Genomic DNA, 23,344 nt, shown 5'->3' with positions numbered 1-23,344 from the left:
GTATACTATACACTTCAACAAATATGACCCAGAGCAAACATACTAGGTATAGCAAGGACACAGTAAGACAAGAACAAAATGAAACAAACATATCCTCTTCCTTTAACAAGCTGGCAGTGGGAAAATCAAAATCAAGTATGTGTGCAAATAACTATGTAATAAAGTAGTAGCTGTAAAAGTACAATTCATATATACATAGTACTATAATAATTCAAAGTGCAGCTATCACTTCCAATAGGGTGGTCAGAGAGAGATACTTAGGGAAAGTAATAGGTAGAGGAAACTAAAACCATGGATCAAGTCATCAAAGGTGAGAAGGGAGAGAAAGAATACAGAAATACTGACACTCAGAGGTCAGAAAGAGGAGGAAGAATCAGAAAAAAACAAACAACAACCACAACAAACCATGACAGAAACATCAGAAATGTAGAAAGAAACACGGGAGAAAACAGTGTCATGCAAGCCAAGGGAGGAAGGCTCCCATGTCACAGTTTCCAAGAGGCTGGAGCAGGAAAGGACCACAACCACTTTCAGCAGAGTAAAGGCGACAGAAAGTAGAGGTTAAGAAATGAATGGATACTGAAGAATACAGGTGAAGAGCAGAAACTACTGATTTAAAAAGTTTAGTGACTAAAGGAAAGAAAGAACTGTTACCAGGCTTGCAAGGCGATAGCTTTTTATTTATTTTTTCTTCCCCAAGAATAAGGATGCTTTTAGAGTTGGGGGTTGGCAAAGAGGGCATAGTGAAAGGTCATTAAGGGGTAGCAGGGATACATCTCACTTGAGATGGGGCAAAGGATTTTGAAATCTGAACAGATACCAATCAGATCATTCATAACATCACAAATGCTTCAAAGAGAGATTCTTGCAGGGGCAAGGGCCTTAAAGATAGTAGTTCCCCGCACCCAACCCCCAAACACAGTAAAATTGCCTGAAGATGATGGATTTGGGGAACTTCTGTCGATGTGCCTTCTGTGAATTACGTGATAAAGAAGCTCTAAACCTAACCTGGATCAGAGAAGGCAATTCTACACCTACCTTCCTCATAAACAAGATCACTGCCACAATCATCAGGTAATGCCTTAGGGTTTGTTGTTTAGATAGATTTTCAAACAGGAATGCACACAACTGATACTAAGTTCTGCAGTGATGATCCTAAATATTCTTATAAAAAGCCCCATAGAAATCCTGTGTGAATCCCAAGTCAGCAGTTGCAATAGTTATTCTCTTCTGAGCTATTTTTTTCTTCTTGAATTTGATTTTGGTTCACTGTCCTTTGGTGACAATTTACTCCAACATAAAGAAACAGTCTCATAACCAGAGGGTTGGATTTCATAGGTCTACCCTGCTGTCTTTACTATAGGCTGGTTTAAGCTGTTATATTAAAATATTATTTTTTCACAGTGAAGCAGACAAACTGACTCTCAAAAAGGCAGTTTCAATTTTCCACTTGGAAAGAGCAGAGCTAACATTTTCCATTGATGGTTGAAAAATTACTCACAACACACAAGGTTTTATCTCTGGGTTGTATTGGCTACTTTAAATTCACAAGTTGTTTTCTGGGATATCCATCATGCTTTTATAATAAGCCCAGCATATTGTACGCCTCTTATATGTGGAGAACTGAAAATTACAGTAGGATCACCACTGAGCTGGACAAAGGATGCAGCTTTCTCAGACTTAATGGTCCTTCTCTTTTCAGTGACAGATCCCTGTGGTTAAAAAGCCTAAGGAAGGGCTGTGGCTTCTTCTATATGCGTTGACCTTACCAAAGAGCTTGAAGTTCCCTGTCATTCTGATCCAAAAAGAAAAACATTGCTAGTATATTAAATTTTAGGCAGGTTCGAATGACCAATATACAGTAAAAATTATTACACAAGTTTGTTTCCAGTAATCTAAGACTTTTATAAAGTGACAACTAGTAAAGAAAAAAACGTTAAAATGGAGGATGGTACATTCTCAGAGGGCCCATGATAAAGTGTTGATTTTCAAAGAGCTAACTTGACCCCCCAGGACAGAAAATAAATGCCTTATGACCCATGGAAATAGTGCAAGAGCAAATAATGTGCAATTGCAACATCTGAGTTTAAGTTCCAGTTTCAGCGCATATGAGCTACAGGACAACAGGCAAGTTACCCCCTTCCACTGGGTCTTTGTTTCTTCATCTGCAAATGGAGATGACAGTGCCTATATCAAAGAATTAATAAAATGTGAAGCTGCTTGAGAAAGGACTCTGCAAATTGTTATTCCTTTCTAGGGCTTTGCACAGGCCTGACATCTAATAAGCGATCAATTTCCATTTTCTGAATGAAGTAAATTAATGCCCTCAACACATACTGTGATGAACATGGCTCCAGATCCAAGATTCACTTCACAGAAAAGTAAGAGAAATCTGCAAGCTGTACTGTGGAATAATTCTTTCACCACAAGTATACTGTTCTTTATCTTAGTATAGGAAAAAAAAGAAAAGAAGGAAGTAAGGTAGTAAGGAAGTAAGGAAGGAAGGAAGAGAGGGAGGGAGGGAGGGAGGGAGGGAGAGTAAGAGAAAGTAAAAAGGTTCCAACAAGAAGAGCCTCACCATCTGTTCATCTTCTTTGGCAGCCCAACTGGCACTGAACGTTTGACCTCCACTGTCTTTCATCAGTCGGATTTGAACATGCTGGAGATAGGCAGAGAATGCTATTCGGGCCTGCACTTTGCTACAGAAATCCAAAACAACATACCGTTATGAGACAGAATGGTGCACCTACCAAATGTGTGCTTGCCTCTCTCAAAGTGGCCTTTGAGGATCCTTCTATTAGGATGGCTAAGAAAAATGAAGCCCATCATACAGTCACTGAGTAAAGATTCCTTCTACCCAGTACATGAGATTTCTTTTTTTCTATTTAAAGAATCAGAGATGGAGAATCCTACTTATTTTCTCATTATTATCATGGCGTGGGGGGCAGGGGGGAAATCAAGCAAGAATAGAGAATCATGTTTCCTACTCTTATACCTTATCTTTTGGAACTTTTAAACAACTTTCTCGGGGAAATGGACAGGAAAAGTACCGAATTTTCACAAGAACCTTTGTATCGATACAGAAAGGTTTTTCTGCCTTGGAAGCCCTTAAAAACATACTTATCAGTTAGTACAAAAGGATGGCTTTTGCTATAGCAACTAATTTCTGGTGTGCAAAAGCCTCCAAAGCAGGAAACAGATAAATCCTACAAAGGAACTTTGAGACCAAATTTAAGGTCAGGCTTTTCTCAACTACAAGACGGGAGTGGCTGGAGCCCAGAACAAATGAGTGAGGTCCAACGGAGTTTGGCATAGATGCACTGACCGGCTAGGATGAGCCCAGATGTTCAGGGGGAAAAAGAAGTCCACACATATAGTAAAAAGCACCTCAGCAACATCACTGAAGAAGCCAGCTGATTTCTGCTTGGTGGTCTAGGTTGGAAACAAGGAAATCTGATCAAGCTATCATTTAGAAGACAGGAGTACCAGAGAAACACTGATGACTTTCACTTCAGCTGCTAACTGCAGCGGATCTGTTTTCTTTCAGGAGAGACTGTAGTTACTTCAGCTGCTTGGCCTTCTGACATGCTAGCCAAAATTACATCAGCGAAGATTAGGGCCCAACACAAACTTTGTTTACAATCCTCACACATGCAATCACTGAATGCTTTCTACTCACTGTTCCCCCAAGGTTAGGACGAAGGACTTGTCCAGAGTAAACTGGAAATCCTAGGAGGGTCTACATCTATCTTCTATGTGTGTGCTGGAAGGGAGAGGAGTCAGGTTGGGGAGTAGATTTGCTTTTCAAGCTCTTCAGAGTATGAAATATAAGGCTACATCTTTGTTATTAATAGGAGTAGTTTATGGGAGCACAACATGATTTTGAAGTTTATATTTTCAAATGTTTTTCATCAAGAAGAACACTTAAAATCCTTGTTCTGGAGACCATATACACTTTCCCCTCAACCATTCCCATAAGCTAATTATTTTCAGGTCAAAATAAATGAAAAAAGACTCTCCATTTTGGTCAACAAATTCACTTGCAATAAAGTGAGCTAAAAATGGCATGTTTCAGACACCTCCAAATGTAGCAAAATACCCAATTTTATTGACTATTTCCCTAATATTAAAATATGAAGGTCTTTTGGATAAGGGAATTACTGCCTGGAAGTTGAGATTTCAATCAACCTTTTGTTGCAAATCACTGTTGTAAATCAAACGAACAAGAACTGAGTTTTCCATCTCTAAAAACCTTACGAGAGATCTGTGGGATGTTAATCCTGAGGTTGTCCCTAAGGTATTGGACACATTGGTCAGCTAGTAACCTGTAACTGACAAACCAAAATAATAGAATAATTTACACCAAAGAAATCTATTTAACAAAAATAAAAGCCTATGGAGATCCTCAGCATACAAAAATATACAACTAGTGGGCTGGGGCCTGGAGCCTTGAATCCTTGCCATGGAACACCCCCAGATCCCTCAGTAGCCTCTGAGATGCTCCACAGAATTATGGGCAGCTCCAGGGAACACAGTTTGAAAACCACTGATTTATTACATTAACACACCCTGCAATTACAAGAATTTACTCTTTAAAAGTAAGATCCGTAAGATTTATGAATAACTAATTTATTTCTACAACATCTAAGTAGAATTTTATTGCTGGAAAGGACATTAGAATATAGTCCAGTGGTTTTCAAATGTTCTATTTCAATTCAGTGGACTCCTCCTTCCTCTCTAGAGAGCACAGTTTGAAAAACCTGTCTATGTCTACCCCCATACCCTGGCCTAACGAAAAGAAAACTGAGGCCTAGAGAAGCTCTCTAACTTGCCTGTGGTCACACTGCCAGTTGGCAAACACTGAAAAGCCAGAGTCAAGTCTTCTGACAGAGCCCTCTCCGCTCTCCACTAACGCAACTACTCTCATTGTCCACGTACCATTCCAAACTTTAACTCTACCCTCCAACCCCCTAAATGCCAATATCACCCTCCATCCTTGCAGTATAAGAACTGACCTCTAGCTTAGAAACTAAAGGCCGTCATGCTTATATAACTACACTTCCTGCCTCTTTAACCTCTAACTACTGCATTCATTACAGGAAGAGACACCCCTCCATTGGCCTCTTCCTACCTTCCTTTAGGACAATATATCCATTTCTGTATCTCTAATTCTTTTACCATCAAAGCCTTCCCCTAATCTCTAAATAAGCTCCAGAATCCCAGAATCGTTTTTCTCTTAGCTTGCTCCCTCTCTGATGAGTTCTCACCTGTCTTTCATTCATTGTCAAACTCTCTGAAAGAGTTAGTTCACACTTGCTTTCCTATTTGCTCAACTCACAATTTCTCTTCTACCCACAAAGTCCACCCCCAGGTCATAAATGCAGGAGACTCTTTTCAGGTCTCATCCTAACTTGGGCTGCCAGAGGCACTCTATAGCTTGAAACTCTCATCTTGTAGCTTTTCTATACTGTCTCCTCCCAGTTTTATAGCTACCACTCTAACTGCTACTTCTTGGTCTCTTTACTATTAAACACTGGTTTTCCCCAGGCCTCAGTTCTCTTCCTTTTCTCCTGTCTATGCCTGCTGAACTAAACTGAAATGGACAAGCTCATCTACTCTGAAGTTGTACAGTCCTGTTCAACTCTGACTTTCAAAGCTGTATTTTCACCTATCTACTGATCATCTTCATCCCAGAGCACTTCCACCTCACCGTGTCCCAAATAAAACACATTCTTTCTATCATGAAACCAACTCCTGTGCTCCTTATATTGACTGATGGCAGCACCAAGTTACCAAACTTGGAAAATTCAGTCTCTTTGGAATTCTTGCATCTACAGGGACCAAGCCCTACCAATTTTAACTTGCAAATTTCATTAACTCCAACCCATTCTCTTCATTCCTATAGCCATTGCTCTGATCAGGACCTTCATCTTCCTGGCTCTGGACTACTTTAACAGTCCCTAACTCAGCTCTCTACCCTTAGTTCTCCTCTTATCAATCACTTTCCCACAATGCAACCAGAATTTACTCTCTTTTCTTTTTTTTTTTTACATCTTTATTGGAGTATAATGGCTTTACAATGGTGTGCTAGTTTCTGCTTTATAACAAAGTGAATCAGTTATACATATACATACGTCCCCATATCTGACCATATCACACATCTGCTTAAAAATTATCCATCTAGGAAATAAAGTCCAGGCTCCTCTATGGCACTTTATGATCAAATGACATCCAATTTTTTAGTCTCACTTCTTATTGCACCCTTTTCTCCATGTAACGTCACACCACTAATCTGTATTTCTCAAACTTGCCAAGCTCATTCCAATTTCAGGTTCCTTATACTTGCCGGTCTGCCTGGAATATTCTGTCCCCTGATATTCACATGACTTACTCCTTCTCATCATTTAGGACTCACCTTAAGGCTTACCTCTCCATGCCCAAAGCACCAGAAGCTACAGAAACTTTCTGTCCAATTACACTCTAATACTACACCCTATTTTATTGTCTACACAGCACTTCTTACTGCCTGAAATTACCTTGTTTCTTTGTTTACTGTCAGTCTTCCCCACTAGACTGTGGGCTCCACGACTGTTTGGTCTCCACCGTAACACTATACAGCCCAGCACAATTCCTGGTATAGATCAAGTGCTCAATAAATATTTGTCGAGGGACTGAATGAATGACTGTACTATCACCCCTCTGTGCCTTTATTCCCTCTACTAGCACTCCCATACTTAGCTGTCACCTCCCAAATCCGGAAAGCCTACCTATCGGGGAAGGCCTGGTTCAAATATTGCCTCTTCCCTAATGTCTCTCTAGCCCTCCCGAGCAAGACCAATCACTCCTTTTCCTGTGCCCTAAGAGCCCTTTGTCCATACTGGGGTCATAGCCCCCGCTCTTTAAGTGTCCCCACTCTAAGCCATGAACTGCTTGAGCTCCCTGCCTCAGTCACCTTGTCCTCTTAAGTCACTAATGCTGAAACCCAACAAATATTTGTTGAGCCGATGAGACCTGGGTTTGTATCACAGTTCTAGACCTTGGACAAGCAACTTCTCTAAGGCTCAGTTTCCTTGATAGTAATAATATCAAATCACAGTCATTAATTCACAGGATTCCTGTGCATAAGAAATGAAAAATGGCTATAAGGCCACAAGCACAATACCCTGGTACACAGTACAAATTAGCTGTTTTCAGTTTTGCTATTATAATTAGGAAAGGTACATACCTAAGGTTGCCATTATCTCGCAGAATCTGCATCAGGTTAAATTTAGGCTCTGGTTCCTGAGTCTCGGTTTTGCAGCACTGTTCACCTTTGTCATTCCATTCAGGAACTTTCATGGCATTTTCTTTGGGTGAATTTTCTACCATAACAGTCAGTGAGGGTGTGTGTTTGGCTTGATTTTCTCCGAGGGACCCTGCAGACTCCTCCTGGGAAGCTTCCTGTTCTTCATCTTCACTGTCTAACGCAACTTCTTCCTCCTCTTCACTCTCTGTCTCAGTTTTAACATTCATTTCAGCTGGTTGGGTAATCACTAAATGCGAAGAATCACTAATGTTGCTGAAAAAAGGATTAAATTTTCCTCTCTCCCAATACCTTCCTTTTATCTTTTCAGTAAAAACCCACTTCTAAATCAGACCACAAATAATGCACAAAATTAACAACATACACACGTCCCTCTTATATATTCTAAAAACCTATTAATGATCTTCATTAGAGTTGATGTTTCTCATGGTAATACCAATGGTTCTCTCATAACTTAAGGCAAAAACCCTTTTAGTAGAGTAATCTCTATAGCGTGTTAGAGGTTTTCAGAAGGGCATCTTTCACGGGGGTACAATAAGCAGGGGAATATCTTTCTATCATATGTTTATCCATTATCCTTCTCCTTCACTGCCTTGGAAGGTCTATGAGGACAAGGACCATAGCTTTTTTATTCACCAATGAAACCCCAGTGACTAATGTGCTTGATACAAAAACAAGAGAAGGAGGGAGAAAAAGGAAGTCAATTCGTCAGTGACAAACAGATCTGTAACAAGGGAGATTCTAGGAGAGAAAGAAATTCCCCTTTTTCTGTTCATGTTTAAAATACTTACACAATTCAGCAATGTCAAAGGATGAACTGGACTTCATACCTAATCATGAAAAACCCAAACAATGATGCTCATTGGGTTCCATTAAACTTAAGCTAAGTATCAGGTAGTTAAATGATGCTGTAAGAGTAAGAGCAAAGGCCAAAATGTATGCACTTCGGATATTCTTCAATACAAATATCACAGAATGGAAGGTTTAAAAACTTATTATCCTTTTGAAACAAGTTTCCGAGGAAAAAGACTATATCAAAAAAAGTAAGCGCATGTGGTCAGAAAGTTCTGATTCATTAAGTGTTAATTAAGAAGCTGATTAAATCGGTCTGACAGGACACAGATCATAGAGCTTGGTGGAAGCTCACCAGCCGGTACCTGGGTATTTTGGCCGCATTGCCCTCAATCTGCCACTCCGTCGTCGACGTTTTCGCACCTCCAGAGACAGGAGCTTCCTCTCATAAAGAGCAGCGTGCAGCTTGGCCCTTGAATTCATACTCTCTACCTTCAATTCCGGTGCTCCATCAACCACAATTCTATGGGAAAAAACATGGTAGCTAGAGCCTTCAGAAAGTTCTCTCCTTTATTCCAAGGCTAAGTTTGACAGGACTCTGTAATGATGTCATGCCCGGCATGGTTACTCTAGTGAATTCTAAAATGTTTGAAATGGGAATACTGGAATCTACATTAGAATTTCACTAATGGGCTATCTGAATTTGTTAAATGTTCTGAACGAAAATATATCTGAAGACAATGTTTAAGTATTTTTAAGTATTCAGTAATACTGGCTGACTATTCAGTACAGAGATCATAAAGTGCTACCCAACTATGCCTTAAGAATGACTAGAGATACTGGTTAACACTTTAATTCTCACTAAGCTGGTGATGGCTAGAGGTGTACTTATTATTTTATTTATTCATTATAACTTACTCAGAATTACACAAATATTCCTTTGACATATATAGTATTTAATAAATACAGATTTAGCACAGGTTGAGATGAGAGGAATGGCTGATAATCTGTGAATATGGCAGCACAGAGCTGAATGAGACTCACAGGGAAAGCATCTTCGTGAAAAGTCACCAAGACCTTGGGACGCACCAAGCCTCAAGTGCTCCTACAGGAGGAACGTCCCTTAGAGCGTACTTGGTTACAGGAGGAGCTGGGGAGAGGCAGCAGGGACTCTCCAGGTATTGAGTACAGGTCAGGAGTTAGGGTCAGAGGCACAGACAAGGGAAGGCAGCAGATGCAGGACAACACCAAATTCCATCAGATCACGGATGGGAAATGGGATGAGGAGAGGGAATGGCTACAGGTACATTAGGCATTAGATAAAATAAATCATACATTAGGTTAAGTGACAGGAATCAGACCCAATCCACACAAGGACCGGGCAAAGTACAGCACAGGCAGAGATAACCAGGTCACAAAAGAGAGACAGGGTTCTCGGTCACTAAGTCAGAAAAGACGTATGCATGTTAGTGTCGGAAAGCAGGCAGCCAACTCTGTATACCCAGAACTCAAGATCTAACTGGTTGGCTCTGAACTCTCTCTCTTGTGAACTCTTCACAACTCAAAGCGTATTCCCTTTGAGGTGGAAATTCATCCTCATTCCTCTGGGAGTTTTCAGTCCCTGAGTATGATGGAAAGGCTGTGTCTTTTGGTCCAGTTAGGACTTTTAGAGATTTCTGGGTGGATGGACTGGATAGTAAGTATTTTGAAGGCCTCCCCTCTAAAGCGGGAAATTGAACCAAGAACTGGGAGGGTCCTGATACGGGGTGCAGAAAAGGGAAGCAAATTAATAAACTTTAAAAATAGTTCAACCCCAGTTTATCATAGTCTCAACAACTGAACATTACCCCCTCACACACACACACAGTTATGAAAATAGATTTTTGGCCAATTAAATAATAAAGAAAATAAAACAAATCTGATATTTTAAAATAACAACTATAAGCTTCTAAGAAACCCTGAACAGACATATAAATCACAACTATTACAAGGAATGGAGGTAGGGAATGCTGGGGAAAGAAACAGAATTATAGTTCTATACAAGGCCCACGCTTGTCTTATTTCTCATTGGGTCAGTGATGCTTATGAGAGTGCTCAGCACGCACCTGACATACCATAAATACTTCTGAATTAATAAACAATTGAATTCCCCATAAGTTGTAATACCTTTTATCTATGTCTACTTTATTTCATTTTCTACACTTTTACTATGAAATATTTAAACAAATAGAAAGGTTTAAAGAATTATACAGTGAACATCCATACACCCACTGGCCAGCTTCTACAGTGAATATCTTACTATATTTGTTTCATCACATATATATCCAATCTTCTCTTCTTCTATCCATCTATCAGTCCACTTCATTTTTAAAGCATTTCAAAGTTGCACAAAGACATCAGTGCACTTCACTCCTGAACACTTTAACACAAATCATTAGGATCTAGAGTTCAATATTTTATAGGGCTTTGAAAGTTTTTTCTCTTTTCTTTTTTTTGGCGGGGGGGGGGGGGGGGGGGGAGCTAAAAATGACACACAGTGAAACATCCAAATATTAAATGTCCATACGTCCATCTGATGAGACCTAGAGCTATATGACCCAAACTCTAACATTGCTATCCCCTCAGAAAGTTCTCATGCCCCTTCCCAGTAAATCCCTCCCTCATACTCGCAAAGGAAACCGTTCTGAATTTTTGCATCACATGTTAGGTTTGCCGGTCCTCGAACTTCATAAAGATGGAATAGTATAGTATGAACCCTTTTGTGTTGTCTTTCATTCAGCATGTTTTTGAGATTGATCCATGTTGTGAGTATCAGTGTGGATCCTTTTTTTTGCTGAGGATTAGTCCAGTGTATGAATAATACACAGTTCACCTGCTCCCCTACTGTTGGAAACCGAAGCTGCTTCTAGTTTTGGAATATTATGAATGAAGATGCTATGACCATTTTTGTACAAGTCATTTTGTGGTTATGCTTTTCATTTCTTCTGAGTAAAGATCTCAGAGTGGAATTTTCTAGGCTAACAAACTGCCAGACTCTAAAGTGCCTGTACCGGGCTTCCCTGGTGGCACAGTGGTTGAGAGTCCGCCTGCCGATGCAGGGGACGTGGGTTCGGGCCCCGGTCTGGGAAGATCCCACATGCCGCGGAGCGGCTGGGCCCGTGAGCCATGGCCGCTGAGCCTGCGCGTCCGGAGCCTGTGCTCCGCAACGGGAGAGGCCACAACAGTGAGAGGCCCGCATACCGCGAAAAAAAAAAAAAAAAAAAAGTATTAAAGTGCCTGTACCAGTTTATGCTGCCAGCGACAATTTATCAGAGCTCCATGAGCTCCACATCCTCACTATTTGATGCTGTCAGCCATTTTTTTCCAGTTTTATTGAGGTATAATTGACAAATAAAATTATAAGGTATTTAAAGTGTACAATGTAATGATTTGATACAATTTTAGCCATTCTGCTGGATGTTTAGTGGTATCTCATGATTTTAATTTGCAATTCTCTTATAACAAAGGCTGTAAGGCACATTTTCATTAGTATATTGGTTATTCATATATCTTCCTTTTAAAATGTCCAAGCATTTTACCCATTTGTAACTGGGCTGATTGTCTTATAATTATTTAGTTGTAGGAGTTTGTTATATTTTCTATATACAAGTCCTTTGACAGATATGTTTGATGAATATCTTCACTCAGTCTATGGCTTGTCTAGTAATTTTCTTAATAGTGTCTTTATAACAAAAATATTTAATTTTGAGGAAATCAAACTTATCATTTTTTCATTTTTGCTGATTACTTACTGTGTCATGTCTAAAAACTTTTGCCAAGCCCAAAGTCACAAAGATATTTTCCTTACAAAGTTTTAGACTAATAGCTTTTACGTTTATGTCTATGAATCACCTCTAATTTTTGTGGGAGACAGAGGTTGAAGTTCACTTTTTAAAATACAATATTCAGTTCCAGCCCCATTTATTAAAAAGTTTCCTTTCCCCATTGGATTACTTTAGGCCTTTTGTTTAAAGTCATGCAGGCCTATTTCTGGGCTCTTTATTCTGTTCCATTGATCAATTTGCAACAGTTTTGATTACTATAGTGTTATAATATTTCTTCTTCTAGGTACTCTAGGTCTTCTTCAAGATTACTTTGGATATTCTAAGCTCTTTGCATTTTCATATACATTGAAAAAAAAAGGTCAATTTCTACAAAAAAATCTACTAGAATATTCTTTAGATCAATTTGGGGAGAATGAATACTTACAATATTAAGTCTTCTAATCCACGAACATGACATATCTCTGCACTTATTTAGATCTTCTTTAATCTCTTAATTTATTTATTAAATTGCGTTGGGTCTTCATTGCTGCGTGCAGGCTTTCTCTAGTTGCAGCAAGTGGGGGCTACTCTTTGCTGCGGTGCACAGGCTTCTCATTGCGGTGGCTTCTCTTGTTGCAGAGCACGGGCTCTAGGTGCACGGGCTTCAGTAGTTGTGGCGTGCGGGCTCCAGAGCGCGGGCTCAGTAGCTGTGGCGCACGGGCTTAGCTGCTCCGCGGCATGTGGGATCTTCCCAGACCAGGGCTCGAACCTGTGTCCCCTGCATTGGCAGGCGGATTCTTAACCACTCTGCCACCAGGGAAGTCCTCTTTAATCTCTTTAAGTAATATTTAGGAGCTTTTAATATATAGGTATTGAGCATATTTTGTTAAATTTACCCCTAAGAATTTCATATTTTCAAAAGCTATTATAAATGGAATTTTAAATTCCATTTTCCATTTACTGCCAGTATACTAAAAAAACAACAGATATTAGTATATTGACCTTGTATCCCAAGACCTTGCTAAGTGCACTTGAATGTTCTTGTAGTTATTCTGTGTATGCCTTATAACTTTCTACTAACCTGATCATGTCATCTAAGAGTAAAGATATTTAACCTCTTCCTTTCTAATCTGTATGCTTTTTACTTCTTTTTCTTCCCCTTGCTTTACTGTACTGCTTAGGACCTCTAGTATAAAGGGAATACAAGTGGTGAAAGCAGACATCTTGCCTTATCACTAATCACAGGGTAACCCTCATTATGTCAGTATGACGTTAGAAGTAGGTTTTTCATAGAAGGCCTTTATCAGACTGAAGAATTTCTCTTCTATGCCTGATGTGTAAGAGCTTTTCTCATAAACATGTGGTGAATTTCATCAATTTAACACACATGGGTTTTTTTTTTTTTTTTCAGCAATAAAATGATGATCTGTTTTTTTCCCCTTTATTTAATATGGTGAATTATATTGACTAATTTTCAAATGTTAAATCAACCTTGCATTACTGGGGAAAATCTCACTTTAGTCATCTGTATTATCCTTTTCATATACTGATGGATTCTATTTGCTAATATTCTTTTAAGAAATTCTGTATCTATGTTCATGTAGATATTAGCCTATAATTTTTTAAAATGTCTTTGTCAGGTTTTCATGTCATACTTTTCTGGCATCATAAAATGAATTGGGAAGTATCCTTGCCTATGGTTTTGAAAGAGTTTGCGTAAGACTGGTGTATATTCTTCCTCAAATGTTGACACAATTCACCAGTGAAACTACCTGGAGTTTGCTTTGTAGGAAAGTTTTTGATTACAAATTCAATATTCTGATTAAGTATTGCAGCTCTATTTACAATAGCCAGGACATGGAAGCAACCCAAGTGTCCATCATCGGATGAATGGATAAAGAAGATGTGGCACATATATACAATGGAATATTACTCAGCCATAAAAAGAAACGAAATTGAGATATTTGTAGTGAGGTGGATGGACCTAGAGTCTGTCATACAGAGTGAAGTAAGTCAGAAAGAGAAAAACAAATACCGTATGCTAACACATATATATGGAATGTAAGAAAAAAAAAAAAGGTCATGAAGAACCTAGGGGTAAGACGGGAATAAAGACACAGACCTACTAGAGAATGGACTTGAGGATATGGGGAGGGGGAAGGGTAAGCTGGGACAAAGTGAGAGAGTGGCATGGACATATATACACTACCAAATGTAAGGTAGATAGCTAGTGGGAAGCAGCCGCATAGCACAGAGAGATCAGCTAGGTGGTTTGTGACCACCTAGAGAGGTGAGATAGGGAGGGTGGGAGGGAGGGAGACACAAGAGGGAAGAGATATGGGAACATATGTATAACTGATTCACTTTGTTATAAAGCAGAAACTAACACACCACTGTAAAGCAATTATACTCCAATAAAGATGTTTAAAAAATAAATAAATAAAAATAAAGCTATAAGTCACACCCATCACACACACCACCAAACAGTACTTTAGCTGCATCCCACACATTTTAATGTTATATTTTTATTATTGTTCAGTTCAAAATGTTTTGAATTTTCCTTATGATTTCTTCCTTGACCCATGTATTATTTAGAAGCATGTTGTTTAATTCCCAAATATTTGTTATTGATTTCTAATATCATTGTAGTCAAAGGACACACTCTGTATGATTTTAATCCTTTCAAACGTATTAAGACTTGTTTCATGCTCCAGCATAAGGTTTGTTATATGCCACCTTTTATTTGCTTCTACCTCTATACCCCCAGAAAACCCGTAATGATGGCAATATAAATTGTCCTTAAAGAAAGGACAAAACTCACTGATCTTTCAATATTCTGGTTGTTTAAGTATTTTTTTCTAATTTCCAAATTGATAGTAGTATACTCTAGGAAGTATATTCCTTGACTAGTAACTGGAGAAAATCTATAAACTAAGCATGACTTTCATTTGGAAACAAGCTACAAAACTTGGTTTCTCTCAGTTTTCCCTACATTAAATGGCAATCATATTTTCCTTCTTTAAATAAGAATTAGATTTATGCTTCAAAAGATTTGGAAGAGAAAACCAAGTTTATCTTTTTTTTTTTTTTTTTTTTTGCGGTACGCGGGCCTCTCACTGTTGTGGCCTCTCCCGTTGCGGAGCACAGGCTCCGGACATGCAGGCTCAGCGGCCATGGCTCACGGGCCTAGCTGCTCCGCTGCATGTGGGATCTTCCCGGACTGGGGCACGAACCCGTGCCCCCTGCATTGGCAGGTGGACCCTCAACCACTGCACCACCAAGGAAGCCCTTATCTTAATTTTTATTTTATTTATTTATTTAGTTATTTTTTGCGGTACGCGGGCCTCTCACTCTTGTGGCCTCTCCCATTGTGGAGCACAGGCTACGGACGTATAGGCTCAGCAGCCATGGCTCACGGGCCTAGCCGCTCCACGGCACGTGGGATCTTTCCGGACCGGGGCACGAACTCGTGTCCCCTGCATCGGCAGGTGGACTCTCAACCACTGCGCCACCAGGGAAGCCCCCCTTATCTTAATTTTTAAATGTAAAACAAAAAGCTAGCTATAGGAGGTTTCTTTCTTATTGTCATTTTGCTTTGTACAGAGAAATAGCACAAAGGGGATTTACATAATCTCGCAAACCAGAAGATGTGTAATTAGGGTTAAGAGTTTTTGTTCTAGTTGCAGTCTTCAGTTGCGCAAGGCCATCCCAGCGGTTCTTCTAAGACCTTTCTCTCCTCTGCCAAAATTAAGAGCCACAGGTATTTTTCACACTTTTAGTTCCAAGGCAAAGTGGAAGCAACTCTGGTCAGTCCCATAAGGTGCAAAGCTGTATGCCCCAGGTATGTCAAGGCCAAAACATAACCTTTTCTTTGAATTTAGCATGAGACAGGTCTTGAAATCTCATTAATACTTTGGGCTCTCTCACATAGCCAAACAAGAATACTATTATTATCACTGAAATGACATATTGTAGTTATAAAATTATAAATCCCAAACTTAGTTTGTAAAAAGTTGCCACAGAATAGTGCTTCAATAGAAAACATTTTTATGTTACTATTTAAGCTGAGTCAAACTGAAATGGTTATATAAAGTATCATGCTTAGCCTGTGTATGGTCACATATTATGCACATAGAAAGAACTTCTCAACTTTCAAAAATCAGTTACCGTGTTCTTCCTGTCAATAAGCTTCTTCTTGGGTTTCCCCTACAGAATTAGAAAGGACAAGTGGGTTAGAGCACTACACAGATACTCATTTTCTCCTGAGTTCACACACACACACACACACACACACACACACACACACACACTTCTGAGATTTGTACTACAGAAATTCAACATAGAATTATGCCAGGGAAGGCATCTTGGGGTAGAAGCAGACAGATGAACTGAGAACATGCTCAGAAAAGAACAGAGTACCATAACCTTTAGGGAGGATCAGTAAAAAACAAAAGGAAGAGGACAAATGAATTCTAGAGGAAATTTCTAACAATTACTTGCATTTGTGTATCTCGCCACAAATCTAATCACACTTATTCTTCACAACAACTGTTGAGCCCCGTTTATAAAAAGGAGGAGGATAAGACCATTTTGTGACATGCCCAATGTCAGAGCTTTAGAGGGTTTAATTTTGAACCTATTAACTTTGATCTCAGACTCCAGTGTTCTTTCTACTTGCACTGAACTGTATTAGGGAAAGAAGCCAATCTCAATTCTCATGGGGTTCAAAAAAGATGCTCATGAGAAATAGATTTTCCATAATTAAGAAAATCTCTTTAAAAAAGAGGTGTTCTTCATTGTCTCTAAACTAGAGTTGGGGTCTAACCACAGGAAGTAAGTACCATTCAGGTTTAAACTGGCTTTTGTTTTTCATTCAAATTCCTTTCACTTGACCCTCTCTTTTTTAAAAAACATTTCCCCAGTTTTATTTGTACTCATTTGTGAGTGTGTATATTTAGTTCTGTACAATTTTATCACTGTGTATGTTCATGTATCCACAGACAAGATACTGAACAATCCTATCACCATAAGGACCCCCTATGTTGCCCTTTTATAACCTAACCTCTGGCTTCCTTTAATCTGTTCTCCATTCTAAAATTTTATCCTTTCAAAATTGTTATATAAATGGAATCATACAACATGTAACCTATGATATTGGTTTATTAAAAAGGAGATGGATGCAATCAATACCAAGATCTTCTATCTATAGAAAAATCAAGTGAAAAATTTGTCTCCACCGAAACGTTTTATCTTTTCCTTCCCGTGTCTCCTATCTGTGCCAGTGTCCTAATACTGTCAACTTATTATCAGAAATTATTTTAACTTTTATTATTTTAACTTTTTTATCAGATAATGGTTTGCACCAGTAATTCGCAATCATGGCTTCACATTATAATCACCTGAGCAGCTTTTAGTAAGTACAAGACTTCAGTCTGGGAAGGGCTAGGGCACAAATATGGTGTTACTAACATGCAGCCAGGGTTAAAATTACTGTCATGCTGTGAGACAGTAGGTATGACACTGTTTGCCAGGGCAGGGTGGGTAAGTGGGGGATGAGTCGGGGAGGGCAGAGAAGGCAGACAAAATGAACCAATTATGAAATGAAATGATTAGAGAATTAGCTTGAAAGTAGTTCTGACAGTAACGCAACAGGATTTGCAAGAGAGAACACATCCGTTCAGGTTGAAGAGAACAGATTTAATGGAGGATGTTAGGGCTTGCAACAAACACAATTTCATTTTTTTAAGGCATGTTTTTGTGTGTGTGCCTACCACGTGGTAGGTTCTTGATACTGACAAAGATGAACATAACAAAGTACCTACTCTTTAAAGCCAACTTGAAACTAGACAGAGTAGTTAGTAAACAGACAATTATAATACAATATGTACAATATGGGAATCTAAATCAGATGGAGGGATAAGAAGGGCGGGGAGAACTTCCTTCTAGTCTAGGTAAGAAGATGAAGGCCATGGCTAGAATAAGAATTCAGGATAAACTGAAGGCCACTCCAAGGGAATGTATGGGAATTCCAAGGGAATGTGAGGATAAAGAGGCATGAAAGAGCAGTAGATACGGTCTGATTGGCCATGGGTTGGTATTGAAAAGCGGAGATTAGGCTAAAAAGATAGGCAAGAGCAAATCAGGAGGGCCTTTCTTTGCTAAACAGGGAAATTCATGTTTTTTGAATCAAAGTTTTTAGAATGCTTTATAAGCAGGAGTTGTTACTGCAGCCTTAAGAGAGAAGTCAGGGAGGGCACCAATTTGGATGGGAAAAAAATTAATCCTCTATCTGAAATTTAGCATCATATACATGTAGGGGACCATCCACAGTAGTGTAAGTGCGATTTTTTGTTAACATCTTTATTGGCGTATAATTGCTTTACAATGGTGTGTTAGTTTCTGCTGTATAACAAAGTGAATCAGTTATACATATACATATGTCCCCTTATCTCTTCCCTCTTGCGTCTCCCTCCCTCCCACCCTCCCTATCCCACCCCTCTAGGTGGTCACAAAGCACTGAGCTGATCTCCCTGTGCTATGCGGCTGCTTCCCACTAGCTATCTATTTTACGTTTGGTAGTGTATATATGTCCATGCCACTCTCTCACTTTGTCCCAGCTTACCCTTCCCCCTCCCCAGGTCCTCAAGTCCATTCTCTTCGTCTGTGTCTTTATATAAGTGGGGCTTTGCTACCAAAAGAAATAACACGTTTTTACTTTAGAGTTGTTCCAGGGTCACAAAATATTGCCAACACTTATCACACTTTTTAAATTACGGTAGTTATTAGACCCACTGCTATTAACACATCATTGAATGTGTTAATAGAGAAGCACATATGTCATTACATCTCAAATTTTTTTAATTGCTATGCTCCCCCCTAAAAGAATGCTTCCTAATTTTGGTGGTGGTTCCCAGATTGCCTGTTCCACCTTCCTTCTACCTCATGGGAAGCTCAACTGCAGAAAGATCTAGCCTCAAGCATAGAGTCCATGTCAGTTCAGAAACAGACTGACACAACCTTTGAGGAAACTCATGCAAACTACCAATCCTAAGCAAACAGTCCATTACTTATAAATATGACTGGACAATCAAAAATCACCAGATATTTCAGGAAATATAATAGCATAAACTAGAAAGAATGAGATGAACAAATAGAAGTAATCCAGAAGAATTAAACATAGTGCAAAAAATAGAAAGGAACTTTAAATAAAGTAATTATGATAGTCAGAGAGATGTAAAAAGATATTTGTAATACTGTGATTTATAGTGAGAAACATATATTTGGTCTTCATCCCTGTTTCTGGCACAGAGCTCCTAAAACCCTTGAAATGTTTAAGTGATGAGTGGTAGAGGAGTTTTTTGTCATGCTAATGAGGTGACTTTTAGAAAGCCCTTGGATCAGCTAAGGATGCGGGCTGGTGACCAGAGGAACCAACCCTGTGATGAGAGGGTTGAAACTTTCAGTCCCATCCCCCTGAGCTCCTGGGAGGGGAGAGGGGCTAGAGATAGAGTTCAATTACCAATGGTTGATGATTTAATCAATCGTGCTTGTATAAGGGGGCCTCCATAAAAACCCAGGAGTATGGGGTTCAGAGAGCTTCCGGGTTGGTGATGTGCGGAGAATGGTGTACCTGGAGAGGGCATGAAGCTCCGTACCCTTTCCCTATACCTTGCCCTGTGCGTCTTTTCCATCCGGTTGTTCATGAGTTATATCCTTTTATAATAAACTGGTGATCTAATGAGTTAAATGTTTTTCTGAGTTCTGTGAGCCGCTCTAGCAAATTAATAGCACCCAAGGAACGGGTCGTGGGAAGCTCTGGTAGACAGCCAGTAGGTAGAAGTAAAGGTAACAACCTGGGCCTGTGACGAGCATCTGAAGTTATGGGGGTGGAATCTTGTAGGACTGAACGCTTAAACTGTGGAATCTGATGCTAATCTCCAGGTAGACAGTATCAGAATTGAACTGAATTCTCGGGACAACAGAAGGGTGCAACTGCTTGGTGCTGTGGGGGAAACACCCTACCTCCTCCACATTGGAATTGGTACCAGAACAAATTTAATATTATATCCATAGACTACGAAAACTAGTCAGAAAGCAAAAACAGTTCTTGGATGTTAAAATCATACTTGCCAAAATAAAAAAAAGTAGATCGAACAACCCTCTTCTGTGCTGGTACTGAGTAACAAAATAGGTAAGGCTGAAGATCAATTGAGAATTTTAGAAGACAAAGTTCAAGAAATCTCCAAGAATTTAAAGCTAAGAGACAATGAGATCAAAAGTATGAGAAAAAGGTAAAGAAATACAGAGGATAGAGCAAAAGATCCAAATTTCATCTAACAGAAGTTCCACAAGGAGAGGAAAGACAGGATAAGGGGAATATTTCCCACAGTTAATAGACTTAAATCTCCAGACTGAAAGGATTCATCCACCGCAAAAGCAAAATAATGAAAAGTAACACGCCAGAACACACCTCGGTATAATGTCTGAAAAGTAAAGATAAAGAAGCCTTGTAAAACGTTCCAGGGAGGAGGTAGGGGGTGGGGCACTGGGACCAGGTTATATATAAAGAATTGAGCTTCTATGTCTTCCAAGTAAATCTCAAGATCTCTTTCATTAGAAGCTACACAGTGTAATTACTCAATGGTAATAACCACAAATTTACAGAGAGAAACTGGAAATCCCATATAGATCCTGAGAGTGGATAATGAAATTACAAGAAATGGCTGGAATCTGGGTATCTATTTTTAAGAATCCCACAAAAAAAGCACACATACCTTGAAAATAATGCAGATTTCTTTAAATAACTAAGGTTCCTTGTTAGTCAATTACTGAACTGTACTGTAATGCAGTTATGTCTCAGGGGCAACAAAAGTATGTGGGACTAAGCAGTCCCTGACTGCTGTGCTAGTTGAATTCCAATGTCTGCTTTCCATCATTTCTCCCCTATTTTCCCTTGTATTGAGGTTATCAGTTGTCATTTCTTACAACTCTCACTGTATTTATTTTGTGAATTACCACCCCTCCACCTTTTCTAATCTGATCCTTCTAATCTCGTCTAGTCTAGAAAAACAGATAATCATGTCTGTTAAAATTGCGTCTGAAAGTAAAAAGGCACTGAGTAAAGTCCGTCCTTTAAGAAGGACAAGTTTTAGGGTATGTGTTAAGATTGCTTAAAGATCTTTACGGTTTAATTTTGTAGCATCTGGAAATATTACAAAGTGCTGAGAGTTAACGAATTCTGAAAAAATGAGGTTTTATATTGTGTTTTCCGTAAGGCTCTTTCTATCAGATATTACTGAAGACTTTTATAAGGCCTCTTTTCTTCTTTTGCACGTACTTTCTCTTAATTTTGTGACCTAGTCCTACTAAATTTATAAGATTAGCAAATCTCCACCTGTCCTGGAAGAGACGTGTCGCCAGCATATAGTTCATGGAGGTCTTGTGTTCAAGGTAGGACCTGAAAGACAAAGAGAGGAACTGGTTATTTCTTAAAGCTTAGCTGAAGGGGAAAATACAGAAATAAAAACATGAATCAAGCACAAGAGTGACAGGTTATTTATATACTGTTTCTAAAAATATATAGTCTCTAAAGTGACAAAGGAGGAGATAGTTGCTCAAATCATATTATAAAATACTAGAATAGCAGAAAATACAATAAAATGAAAAGAATAAAGAGGACTTAAATTAGAAAATAAAAAGAAAGAAAAGTCAGGAATTCTTGGACTAATAAAAGCTGATATACTAAATTCAGAGAATACAACTGAAAGACAAAAATAAAACCACCACCAAAAATCACGTATAGCTAGAAAAGAGGTCAAATGAAGCTGGGAATGGGAGGTGCATAAAGGGCATGAAAATGTTGACAGATTGTTTCAATCATCTTATTTCTCAAAAGCTTTCAATGGCTCCTTGATGCCAACTGCAGGAGGCATATACTTTCTCTTACAAGGTTTCAAAAGTTGGGTCATCTATACCATCAATTCATTCACCCTTTCTCCACACAGAGACCCAACGTGGGTCCTAAAGTACAGTCAGACAAGTCTCCTTATAACCCTCTCACACCACACCTCCCACTGGTCCTTTTGCCTCTGTCTGGACACCTTCTCCTCACACCCTCTCTACTTATCCATAATCTACCCTTCAAGAAGCAGCTCAAGTCCACTGTGCTGCATGAAGCCTTCCCTGATATGACTGCTCCAAGTCTACAGAGGTGCCCTTGTCCCGGCCTCCTACCTCTGCCTTCACTGTATGCCTAAGGGACTTGTCAAACGCTGCCTCATAGAGTAAAATTTCTCTTCTCGGAAAGCAGCATGATGCAGCGGGGAAAAGCAGGATCTGGAGTTAAAATACCTGAATCAAGTCCCACTGTGTGATCATGGATAAGTCACATTACTTTACTGAGGCTTATTTTCCTTATCATTACAATAGGAATAACAATGATGTGTACAAAGTACATCATAATTACAAAGAGCTATACAATATGAGCTATTTTTATTACATGTATAAGTAATTTCTCCATCATCAGTACTGTTAACTCTCAAAGGACCGGGACCCCATCTAATATTTGTTACTCCAAAGCACCAAGCATAGTGCTAGTTACTTGTTGATACTCAATAAATATATATTAATTAAAAAGACATATTTGTTAGCAGATAAATACATCTTTCCCACACTACATGAAAATAACTCAGTTAGTTTAAAAGTCTTGGTGTTCTCTTCCACTTTTCTCAAAGGTCCCGGGAGAGGTGGAGTGATTTACCAGGTTGGTAATTTAGGAAAAATTCAACAAGCTTCTCCCTTCTTTCTCTGGGGAGATAATCTCTCCTTAGGAAGCACATATCCTCTGGTGCTCCTACAGGGTCAGGTATTCCTGATGCACAGCTCAGACCAACCTTGCCTAAAAATGGGTATGTAAATCTGTCCAATTCTGAGGGTCAACAGAAAGTGCATTAACTTGCAGATAGATATAATCAAGTCTCCCAACCTAGACTTTATCAATGTGGAGTATGGAAAGTGATATTTTGGCCTGCATCTATCTTAGTCTTTGTCATCTCAACTGGTTCAAAGCCAAACCAGGAAAGGAAGGCATCATTACTGGACTCCCTAAGAAACCCCAACATTATCTGTGATTGGTTCCTTAGAAAAAGGTACTCAAATTAGGGTCCTGCCTCTTGAAAACTTAAGAGGATTCCACTTTCATTAATTAAAAGATATGTTGTCTAGTAATTGCAAATATTCAACCTCTTCAAAAACGTATCAAAAGATAAAAGTCTAATTTTGAAAAGCCAAGCAATATCTTTTTGTTGAATTCCTGGGTCTTTATAAGGTGTAACTAAACTACATGGATAGAATATTTTGCAAGATAAAAAGATTTCTCTATGAACAGCTGGGTTTTCAAAACAAAACAGACAAGAACTAGTTCTTTCTTTTATTCCTCTAAGTTTTG

General features: G+C 39.1%; 1 protein-coding gene across 15 annotated transcripts in view; it reads right to left on the bottom strand.

Moving 5' to 3' along the window:
* The window catches only part of TTLL5 (tubulin tyrosine ligase like 5), a 307,802-nt gene that overhangs the window by 189,909 nt on the left and 94,549 nt on the right, over positions 1-23,344 (bottom strand). For 11 of the 15 annotated variants that reach the window (XM_027120075.1, XM_027120076.1, XM_027120079.1 and 8 more), the window contains 5 exons: positions 21,293-21,355; positions 16,066-16,104; positions 8,461-8,618; positions 7,226-7,532; positions 2,579-2,699 (listed from right to left, as the gene is read on the bottom strand). In XM_027120075.1, coding sequence (XP_026975876.1) covers positions 2,579-2,699; positions 7,226-7,532; positions 8,461-8,618; positions 16,066-16,104; positions 21,293-21,355 — 688 coding nt within the window. The remainder of the gene's footprint in view (positions 1-2,578; positions 2,700-7,225; positions 7,533-8,460; positions 8,619-16,065; positions 16,105-21,292; positions 21,356-23,344) is intronic. The other 4 variants (XM_027120080.1, XM_027120084.1, XM_027120082.1 and 1 more) reach the window with 1 other exon arrangement.

Source organism: Aethalodelphis obliquidens, unplaced genomic scaffold (genome assembly GCF_003676395.1).
Source record: "Aethalodelphis obliquidens isolate GAN/ISIS:26980383/991018 unplaced genomic scaffold, ASM367639v1 scaffold21, whole genome shotgun sequence".
NCBI lineage: Eukaryota > Metazoa > Chordata > Mammalia > Artiodactyla > Delphinidae > Aethalodelphis > Aethalodelphis obliquidens.
This window is presented reverse-complemented; position numbering and strand designations above follow the sequence as displayed.